Source organism: Hydra vulgaris, chromosome 01 (genome assembly GCF_038396675.1).
Source record: "Hydra vulgaris chromosome 01, alternate assembly HydraT2T_AEP".
Taxonomy (NCBI): domain Eukaryota; kingdom Metazoa; phylum Cnidaria; class Hydrozoa; order Anthoathecata; family Hydridae; genus Hydra; species Hydra vulgaris.
In genome coordinates this window covers 48,208,119-48,220,000 of record NC_088920.1, presented here as the reverse complement: position 1 = coordinate 48,220,000, position 11,882 = coordinate 48,208,119, and the positions used below count along the sequence as shown (strand labels likewise).

The window sequence follows — 11,882 nt, the reverse complement described above, 5'->3', positions numbered from 1 at the left end:
CCGTGCATGATTTACAGTAAAAAAAATTTAAATAAAAACATTTTATTAAAAAAATAAAAATAAAACCATTTTATTAAAAAAAATTAAAATAAAAACGTTCTGGTCAATTAAATTTGCGTTTTTGCGGTTTTTTTTAAAAACGATTAATTTGTAATTACATTAATGCTTTTCTTACAATACCCAAGTGTTGGATGAAAGTAAAAAGTAATTAAAAGTGACATATTTGTTGGAATAAGAATCATTTTTTTCCTTCCGTACTCCCAAATGCAACAATCTATAGAACTACATATGTTTTAAGCGATTTTCAATACATGTATTGAAAATCGCTTAAAACAATTTTGCTATGTATGAAAACTCGATATATGAGTTCCTCATGAACTGAAAGAAAATCATTTAAAACAATACATTAGCATCTGCGGTTTGTTAAAGAAAAATGTAATGTAATGAAAATGATCCATTTTTAAAACGATTGATAACTGGTGATGAAAAATGGGTTGTTTACAACAATGTCAATCGGAAAAGATTGAGGAGCAAACCAGGTGAACCAACTCAAACAATATCAAAAGCTGATATTCATTAAAAGAAAGTTATGTTATCAGTTTGGTGGGATTACAAAGGAATTGTCTTCCTTGAACTTTTACCACCCAACCAAACGATCAATTCAGATGTCTACTAACAAAATTGAGCAATGCAGTTGAAGAAAAGCAGCCAGAATTGACAAATCGTAAAAGTGTTGTGTTCCATCATGACAATGCAAGGCCACACACATCTTTGGTCACTTGGCAAAAATTATTGGAGCTTGGTTGGGATGTTTTGCCAAATCCACCATATTGTTCTGACCTTGCACCATCTGATTACTTTTTATTTCGAACTTTGCAAAACTCCTTGAATGGTAAAAATTTCAATGATGATGATGTCAAATTGTACCTCGTTCAGTTTTTTGCTGATAATAACCAGAATATTTATTAATGTGGAATTATGATGCTGCCTGAAAGATGGCAAAAGGTCATTGCTCTAGATGGGCAATACATTACAGAATAAAGTTATTTCGTTCCATGAAAAAATTGTTTTTTATTTTCTAACAAAAATCTGCAATTACTTAGTTGCCAACCCAATTTATAGTTATAACTTATAATATATGTTTATAAAAATTGTATAAACTTTTTTTAGTACTAATTTTAATATTAAAACTATTGCTTTAGTTATAACATTTTAAATATTATTTATCTATTTATATATATATATATATATATATATATATATATATATATATATATATATATATATATATATATATTATATATATATATATATATAGTAATTTCGTCGGTTATCCGGTTATTCGATTAACCGGATTTTCTTCGAATATCAAATATCTATTTTCGAATAATAAAAACCGACTTAAGTCATAAGTAAGTTGTTACTTTCTATAAAAATTTTAAGTCGGTTTTTATTATTCGAAAATAGATATTTGATATTCGAAGAAAATCCGGTCAACCGAATAACCGGATAACCGACGAAATCACTATATATATATTTATATATATATATATATATATATATATATATATATATATATATATATATACACATATACATATACATATACATATACATATACATATACATATACATATACATATACATATACATATACATATATATATATATATATATATATATATATATATATATATATATATATATATATATATATATATATATATTAAAAAACTAAACATAATACAATGCATTTATGGAATATATGCATAAACATTACATAATGTATTATTATTTTGCTATGCATGTATAAAACATTTTGTATCTTGTTGCTATGCATGTACAAAACATTATGTATCATGTTTTTATGTATGTACAAAACATAATGTACTATGTTGCTATAACTTGATTGATATTTAGCATTATGATAATAATAAAAATGCTGGAGAGGAAAATATTTTGTCTATTTTAATAATTTGAAAATGATTAACCAAGTTATATTAATAATAAGAAACTTAAAAAAGTTATTTTTCTAAAATTGCTCAATTATTTGTTCTGATAAGAAAAAAAGTTGTTTTAATGAGAAAAAAATTCCCCAAAAAAAATTACTTATGATAAACTTAAAAAGTTGTTTTTCTCAAATGGTTGAATAAATTGATTTAACAACAAATTTAATAATTTGTGTTGTTATAAGAACTGACTACCATCCAAAGATGAAGCGTTGATGTTTATCCTGCAGTAACTGCATAGTTAAAGTATATACTGCAGTAATTGCCGAGTTGAAGTTTATCCTGCAGTAACCGCTGAGTTGAGGTTTATCCAGCAGTAACTGCAGAGTTGAAGTTTATCCTGCAATAACTCCTGAGTTGTAGTGTTTCCTGCAGTAACTGCAGAGTTAAAGTATTTCCTGCAATAACAGCAGAGTTGAAGTTTATCCTGCAGTAACTGCAGAGTTAAGGTTTATCCTGCAGTAACTGCAGAGTTGGAGTTAGCTTATCCAGCAGTAACTGAATAATAAAAATTAATGAGAAAATAGAACTCTGAAAAAAACTGTAAAACAAATCTTTCAGATGCAGCAGCATTTATAATTATTTTATTCACTGGCAACAGCTTTTTGTCAGAATGAAAAGTAAAATTATGTTATTTTTTGCATTAATTTATTAAATTTAGGTTTTTAAAAACAGATTTTGAAATCTCTTGAAAATCTACAGACTTTATAATTTATTCAAGTGTGTTTAATTCCAAAGAGTTGTGTGCAATCTACCGACTTTATAATTTATTCAAGTGTGTTTAATTCCAAAGAGTTTTAGTAAATGATGTCATTGTAAAATTTTGTTAAGAAATCTTAAAAAAATTTTTTTGTTAGCAAATTATATATTTTTTTTATTATAGATTTTTAAAGAATTTGTTTAGTTACTTAATTAATAAAGTTAAATTAATATAGAATTTTTCTAGTTATTTCAAATTATTATTTTTTTGTTATTTTTACGAAGTTCGCATTAAAAATAATAAAATATTTCAGACATTTTAAGCTTGTTTATTGCTGTAAATTAATTTTGTGTTATATTTATATTTATTGTTATTAAATTATTATTATCCGTATAAGAGTTCTGTTAAAAAAATTATTTCGTATTTTTTAACTTTATAAAAGTTTAATTACCAGCATTTAGGGATTGTTTATAAAGTACGTACACTTGGGTGGGGGAGAGGGGGGGGGTCTGCAAAAAGCGTATATGAGATGGAGGCAGGGGGTCAATTATAAAAGTACACTAATGTAAAAAAAATATCATAAAATGTTGGGTAGGTAGGTTAAGAGCATAGATAGTTTTAGGGAGATGGAGGGTACTCAAAAAAACTATAGCTAAATGTAGAATGGGGGGAGAGAAGGGTCGAAAATTCAGGCGTACGTACATTATGGACAACCCCTTTGTTAAAGTTTTCATTGGGTTACATATATTCTCGAAATACCTATTTAATCAAGCGAGATATATTTAATAAAATTTATTCTATAAAACATGCATTGCTCATTTTATTTTATTTTTAAAGTTAAATAATTACTGTTAAAGATGGCAAAAAAAGTGTAGTATTATCAAGTCAATTTTGAAATCAAAATCGTTTAACGAAAAATCTTTCATTGTCAATTTTGCTATTTTTTTGATAAGAGAAATAAAAAATTCTTGCCAAATTCGACTCATAAATTAGGAAATATTAAATATAATGTTTTGTAACGCGCTTTAACAATAACAATTTTAATCGCCATCAGTCTTGAATTATTGCCATAAAACATTATTTATTGCTTTAATTAATAAAAAGCTGTTTGTTTCATGCTCTGTTATGCATTGATGATCTTTACAAAAAAAAAACTTTTTTTTACTTTACATACCCATTATGTACAAAAAAGTTAATGTTTGTTATTATTACTATAATTAATACTGCGCACATCAGTTTATATTTTAAAGAATGTCACTTAATTTGTAACACCTAAGGTGATACTTATTTCCTTTATTTCAACGCAACAAAGACATTCTTTTTCAAGTGGCATAGTTTTACAATATCCATATTTACACCATTGTTCAGCACTAACACTTAAATGGCCTAATTTTGACGTTTTAGCAATATCAAAATTTAAATTTTCATAGTTAATACGATTTTCAACTATTTTGTTTCTTTTATCCATACAGGTTTTTTTTGTCTTTATTTTTAAAAGGTTCGAATCAGTATGGAGTTGCCGACATTTTAATCGTTTAGTTGTCAAAATCCAAATGCAAAATACAAAATTACCTTAATGTTTATATGCAAATCATCAAAATTTATCAATTTCCACTAAATTGACATACTTAATATTTTCTAACTATAAATCAAAGAATTCAGTTATTATCTCCAATAAATGATGTTGTTTACCAAAATTATTTATTAATTAAAAATTTAAAAATTTTTAAAATGTCATTTTGATAGAACAAAAACGTCATTGCAATAAACGGCTTAGATAAACTAAAAAAAAGTTTTCATTATTTACATAAAAAGAAAAAAAGATTCAGAATATATAACAATGTGATCAATGGCTTTTTTATATATTTATTATATTTAAGAAAGATTAAATCTTAATTTCATTTGGTTCTCGCGCTCTATAAAAAATATTCTTATGTTTAGCTTCCTATAAAATTTATAGGAAAGTCATATGACCAATAATAAACGCTAATCCAAAAAACAAATAAAACAAAAACAAATAATATTGATTCAAAAAAAAAAAAAATTCTACCATGACATTATTTACTAAAACTCTTTGGAATTAAACGCACTTGAATAAATTATAAAGTCTGTAGATTGCGGCGTATATTTTAAAGACTCCGAGAGAATTGCTACTGTGGAGACAGCAAGCTCTGAGTAAAACAACAAAGTTTTACTTTTGTTAGTATACATTTATTATTTTGTTTTGCTTAAATTCTCCCCAAACATTTTTTTTTACCATTCTCTTTAGAATAAATACAACTTGTCTTAACACTTTGGGATCCCTATAAAAAAGTATTATTTATGCTGTAAAATGTTATTACTATTTTATTTATGTAAAAATATATTATAATATATTTCTATATGCTCTAAATATATTATAATATATTTCTATATGTTTCAATGAAACTTAAAGAAAGTAATTAATTTTGTCTTTAATTGCTATGAAATTATATATGACTGTAAAACAGTTTTATTTAAAATCATAAGACCAAAATGCTTTGTACATTATTATTTTTAATAATGTACAAAGCATTTTTTTAAATGATTAAATGAGCGTCATTAACTTGTAGTTAATGAGGCTCATTTAATTAGCCTCATTAACTACAAGTTAAGTTATAAAGTTCATACTTTATCAAAAAAACCATCCTGCATTTAAATAAAAATTAATTTATCCGCAAGAAAAGCATACCATCAATTAACACAGACGTAAAGCAACTGCGACTCTTAACACTTACTTGAGAGGTATCCTGTAAAACATCAGGGGATCACTCAATTGCTTTTAATGAGTTAAGTTTTATTATTTGAGATAATAAGAACAAATAGTAATTAATTTTATTTCAACAATGTCTTTAATTTATAAATAGTTATGATAGCGATTTCCATAATATTTTTTTTCAATTATAGTAAGTTGGATCTTAGTTCTTTAAAAGAATTCTCTTCAATCTCCTGCTTACACAGCATAAATAAATTTAGTTTTCCCTTTGGAGAAATGTACCTAATATAAAAAACTGGAGAATTCATTCTCCTAATTTTTTTTTATCATTTAGCAACATGAACTGCGAAAAAGTCACACAATATTGCTTATTTGATTTTATTGAGTTCATAATACTTATTTTTATTTGCACATTGAATATAGTTTGTAATTAATTTTTCTAGGAACCTCAACTGCTATCTAAGAAAATATTTATATGTTTTTGAATATACATTTTGTAAAGTTATATAAATAAAGTTATTATTATTATTATAAATAAGTATATTCTCTCGCTGATTTGGAAGACATCTCTTAAATCTTCCCAGATCCCCCAAAAATATGGTTGCACATTCTTTAGGAGGCTCTTTTAGCGTGTTTAGGTTTTAAATTAGTGATCAAGTTCAGAAGAATAAAAAATTTCAATTAAAATATGTGTGCATCTTTGAACTGCATAATAAAAACAGGATTGAGCTTTTTAATGAAGAATAAAAACTAAATACAACAAAAGTAAGAAAAACATAATTAGCATTGAATTAACCATTTATTTAATATACCTGTTATTGGAAAACAAAAAGAAAAAAATATTATAGTTAAATGATTGTTACTTAAATGTGAAATAAATGCAGCAAAGTATTACTTACCTCGATTAGCCTCTCAATCATGTTGAACTGACTAGATCATTGGGTACCCTGATCTGAAATTGGCACTAGATATGGAGTTCTGTGAAGAAATCAATCCACTTTGAATTACTTTCAATTTTGACAACATCTCTTGCATGGCTAATTAAATTTTTTACTGAGGCTTTCTTCACTGCATTATTTATGGCTAGATGCAGAGTCTGTCAGCATATCTTTAATGGTGTATAACATTTATGCTACTGGCAACTCCACTTTGCATTCTGAAATGGACAACACTGCTGTTTGGAACTGATGCCAAGACGCGCACTAATCTTATATTCATCTAAGCAAATTAAAATTTGATTTATTGTTTAATGGAAAATATTTAGTATTAACAATTTATTTTTTAAATGCCTTTCTTCATTTTAACATTTAACCAAAATAAACATTTTAAATTACCTTCATTTTAAAAAATTATGGAGAAATTTTAAAATATGTTACTCACTGCTGCGTTGTCAACACTGAGACCTAAAATATTAGCTTTACTGATTCCAAGCTTGTCTAAACACTTTTCAATTATTTTTTTATTGTATTCTGTTGCTTGTTTTCCTTTTGTATCAATGGTGCCAAGATTGAACACAACAATTTTATCAATGTTTGAGTATTGAGCATTTATATCAAGGTAGTGGCATATATGTCTCCTTGTAGAATTGACTTTTGTTTCAAATTTAATATATATGTATTAGAGAAAAATTAATTTAAACCTGAAATGAAAGACCTTCAACTGAAACTAGTCGTTTTAAGACTTATAAAAATGTGTTTTTTAATATGTACAAGTTATTTCTTGAGGTGCCAAACATTTTAATATAGATCGCTTAGAATTTTTAATGGCTGTACATTTTTTGCTGATATTTTTAAAAAAAAAAGGAGAAAAAGCCTGTTTTAAGATAATTGTTATATAAAGTTGCTTATTCAAGCTTTTGTATCGCATGCTATTTCCTCACCGCACAATCTGTTACTTTTACTTCTGTCAGGTACAATACATTTAAAGGATATTACTTTAAATCCATTTAGGATTGGATTCATACCATGAAAATGTCTGTAAATTGTATCTGATATGTGGTTAGTGGCCATCACTGGTAAAAATTATCAAACATGAGTAAATGGCGAGTAATAATATAAACCATGACATTTTTAGGTGCAAGTTGTTGTTGACATTAGTATTTACTTTTTTATATATATGCTTTAACAAATTGATTTTTCATAACATTCTATGAAAACATAGTTATAGAAATTATTATCATGACTATTTATAAATTAAACATGTTATTGAAACAAAAAGTTGCAATGTGTTTCCCATAATTATCTTTAATAAGGTTAGTTGAATTGATGACAAATTTTCATTTTAACAACACGTTTAATGCGCATTAAGATATTATAATCTTAATGCAGAATCTTAAGTTGTTGCATTGCCACACTTTCCAAACGCATATACATCCTTATTTTAAAGATGCTCATTAAAAGTAAGTCCCTCATAACAAAAAATTGTTGCTTTTTATGGGTTTTTTTTGTGACCCGGTAAGGCCATACTGCTTGTCTAGCTTGTTAGTATTTGTAGATAAGAGAAAGAGATGCAACCTTATGACGATGGGAGAGTGACTTGGCAGATAAAGTAGGTCCAACTACATTTACAATGGGTTTTTGGATCTTGCCTAAAAGAGAAAGAGCATCATTAGATGAACCAGCCCAAATATGAAAAAAGTATTCCATACAGGAATGACGAAGAGATTTGTTGAGGAAGACAATAGAATCACGAGCATGATAAAAAAAAAAATACCGAAGCAGATGTTAACTTAGCAATTGATTGTATATATGGTTAACATAAGAAAACAAAAAATAACATGAAAACCACTCTCCAGTTCTTTATATTAACTCTAAACTATCCATGACAACATCTAAAATAAAAAAATCTAGCAACATTTTTGTAGTTAAACTCACCCTTCGTGATTAAGGTTTAAATTTCAGGTGTTATGTTCATTTTTAAATGCTTTAAGTTGCTTTATTGGATTCTTTGCCCCATAATATGTAAATATACATATTTTCATCTTTTTTATTGCACATACATTTATTTTCATCTTTTTATTGCACACAGAACAGAAATATGCGCCATAACCATTTAAAATGGCAGTTCTTGGTTGGTTTTATCTTTGAGACTAGTCTTTTTAACTGGTCAGATATAGGTAATGAAATTTTAGGGGTGTTCATAATTTGTTTAAATCTTACTTTCGATTGCATTTTTTTGAAAAAATTGGATGTTTTATTATAATTAACTACTAGACAAACTTTTTTTAAGTTTGGAGCAAGTGATGCTTGGGTTACCTGTGAAGTTGCTATTCTGGATTGGCCATCATTCAAAATAGTTTTTACTAAATAACTCAACTTCTGGAATAGCCAAAAAATTGATTTTGGTGTTTACTGCATTTTTTAGGTCGCAGTTCATTGGTAACATTTACAATTAAACTTCCAAGATGACAGCTATTATGGCAGAAAAATCCTTAATATATGTAATTGTTTTCATAATAGTAACTCTGTAATAAATTAATTGTTATTTAATTCACTCACAAAGTGAACACATTAAAACATTTGTGCTAGTGTCCAGAGTATTTAATAAAATTTTTGTAATACTATATATTACAGCATCTACCACATAGAAAAATATTCTTAAATCGGCTTTCTTATGATTGCATTGACATAAACTAGAGTCATTGCTCAATGGTGGACTAGTAAGAACATCTTTGCCATATGATGTAACTAATGTGCTTCTGGTAGACAGACAATACTTAAACTGTTAAGCTTGGGATGTGTTCTAAAGGTGGTTCAACTTGTCTACCCAACTCTTTTTGATGCTCTGGTCTCTGCTTTTAAACTTACTTCACAATAGGTGTCCCAAACAAAATCAGTTATTTTAAATATTTAAGCTCATTCAGCAAATATGGAACAACTATTGTGGAAAAAAAGTATTCAAAGGTATGAGAGGTTTCTGGACACAGCATATTTACAGCATCAATGCCATCAACAACAAGAACATATACCTCTGGCTTTTCTGTAACTGATACAATTACGTCGGTCAGACATTCTAGCAAGTCAGACTTATATTCATTTCGAATTTGATCCTATTTTAAAGTTAATGGTAAATAAAGTTGATTTTTAAAATTAAAAAATTTATTAGGGTTTCCATCTCTTGATTGTTAAACAATCAAGTTCCAAGTTATGCTCCTTTATTATAGAACCACTGAAAAGTGGCAGTTTATTTTGGTTGAATAATTTCTGGATAGATTATGATTAATCAATTATTCTCTATTTCATGAATGTTTGAAGCTGCTCAAATGATTGAATTAAGTTATTTACATTATTTGAAAATTTATTTTGAAAACTTGTTGTCTTTGTTTGTAATGAACAAAATTGTTGCATTTGCTGATGGGTTATCAAGAATTCTGACTGCTTTGACATCGTCTTTAATGACTACATTGTTTTGTTTGTGGGTTTGACCTTAAATGAAAATTGACAAAATGTTGACAACAAAGTGACCCTTTTTCCAATTATGTCTTGGATATGAACACTGGCAATGTAGGACAATGTTAGAACATAAAGATCAAAACAAAAATAAACAATAATAATACCAAACAATAAACAACAATAGTACCAAATTAAGTACATTATCCAGAATATATTATTTGTAGTTTTATTTATTATAATTATTTACTACAACTATTATTTTTGTTACTATTAATTAATTAGCAATATAAGTTTTATAATTATAGGCAAAAATCTTTTTGACAAACCTTTTTGACAAAAAAGCTTATACCAATAAATTTTACTTAAACAGGTTATATCACTAAACATTTTTTTTGTTTGTTTACTAGTCATTTTATGTTTAATATTTAGTGTCACTGCTTTCATTAGATTTTGTATTAGTGATCTTTATTATTCTTATATTATTTATATTTCTTTTATTCTTGTATTAAATGTTGTTTTATTTATTATATTTATATTTTATTGTCATTATTTTTGTTAATATTATGATTTTTTCTTCTTTACATTTATTGTGAAAATTGTTTTTAGAATTGAATATTTTTCTTATTTTCTTATTTGCTCTTTCTTATTTTGTTATTGTTGTTTAATATGTATCTTTAATAGATTATCATTTCTTCATGAATAGCCTTGATAAATTATCATTATTTCATAAATAGCTTTGATAGGTTATCATTATTTCATAAATAGCTTTGATAGGTTATCATTATTTCATAAATAGGTTTACCAGGTTGTTAAGATATTCATATTGATTAGCTAAATAACACAATTAGTAACCTTTTTTATCATCAATTTAAGTCTGATTCTTCTTCATTTCAAGATAATTCACCAAGAAATTGTTTAAATCTTAATCCTTCTTTGCAATCTTCAGTGCAAGGTTCAACAGTTTTAAGTACCGCTCATAAAAAGGTTAAATTTTTTGAAGAAAGTAATGTATCTTTAATTAAGTTACATGTGTTTGGGTTTTAAGTGATGTCTCTTTAATTAAGTTACATTATGTGTTTGGGTTTTAAGTAATAAATCCTAATAGTGTAAACATAATTTTATGACTTTTCATAATAATTTATTTCAGTATAATGCCAAAGATCTAGAAGCATTGAAAGAATGGTTGACCAAATTGAATTGTCAACGTTACTATGATACCTTGGTAGAGAATGGTTTTGATGCTCTTGAATTTTTGCATCAGATGAATGAGAAAGACTTTGAAACTATGAAAATAACAAACCCAGCTCATAGAAAATTGGTAGAGTATTAATTTTTTTAAATTGTTGTTGCAGTTAAATATATATATTTATTTAACGTATATATTTTTCCCCAAAGTTGGGTCTCAAATAAAGTAAAATTTTATAGAAAGTTAAAAAAAAATTGTATTTCTATAATAAGTAATTTTTTTTTAATTTATTGTTAAAAACTAACATTTTTAAACAAAAGTTTTTTAAAAGGCATTTTTAAAACAATTTTTAACAATATGTTCTTTAAGAAGGATATATTAAAATGAGATATATTAAAAGAAATTCTCTATAAAATGTCACTTCATTTGAGACCTATTTTAATATGAATTAGAAGAAAAAATTTTTTGGTGATTTATAGCACCCACCATGTCGTGTCATAGGGCATGACCTTTTTTAGGAGTTTTTGCTGTGACAATTTAATATTTTAAGTCATAACACAGACACAGATATGTATATGTATATGTGTATATATATATATATATATATATATATATATATATATATATATATATATATATATATATATATATATATATATATATATATATATATGTAGATATAGATATAGATATGGATATAGATATATATAGATATAGATATAGATATAACATACCTTTTTATATAAAGTATATATTTATAAATATACATTTTTTTTTAGATTTCTGAGAATGCCAAAGAGTTGCAGTCTAAAAAATCAACATAGTTTTTTTTTTTTTTTTTTTTTTTTTTTTTGTCTTTTTT

At 25.8% G+C, this 11,882-nt stretch overlaps 1 protein-coding gene across 2 annotated transcripts in view; it reads left to right on the top strand.

Moving 5' to 3' along the window:
- The window catches only part of LOC100212864 (phosphatidylinositol 3,4,5-trisphosphate 5-phosphatase 2A), a 98,539-nt gene extending 86,657 nt beyond the window's left edge, over positions 1-11,882 (top strand). Inside the window, exons 32-33 of one of the 2 annotated variants that reach the window (XR_010635888.1) lie at positions 10,730-10,818; positions 10,982-11,095. Coding sequence is in view for 1 of the 2 variants with exons in the window: in XM_065788427.1 (XP_065644499.1) it covers positions 10,982-11,152; positions 11,800-11,844 (216 nt within the window). In the remaining variant the exon portion in view is untranslated. Of the gene's footprint in view, positions 1-10,729; positions 10,819-10,981; positions 11,153-11,799 lie in introns of those variants that run through there. The other variant, XM_065788427.1, reaches the window with a different exon arrangement.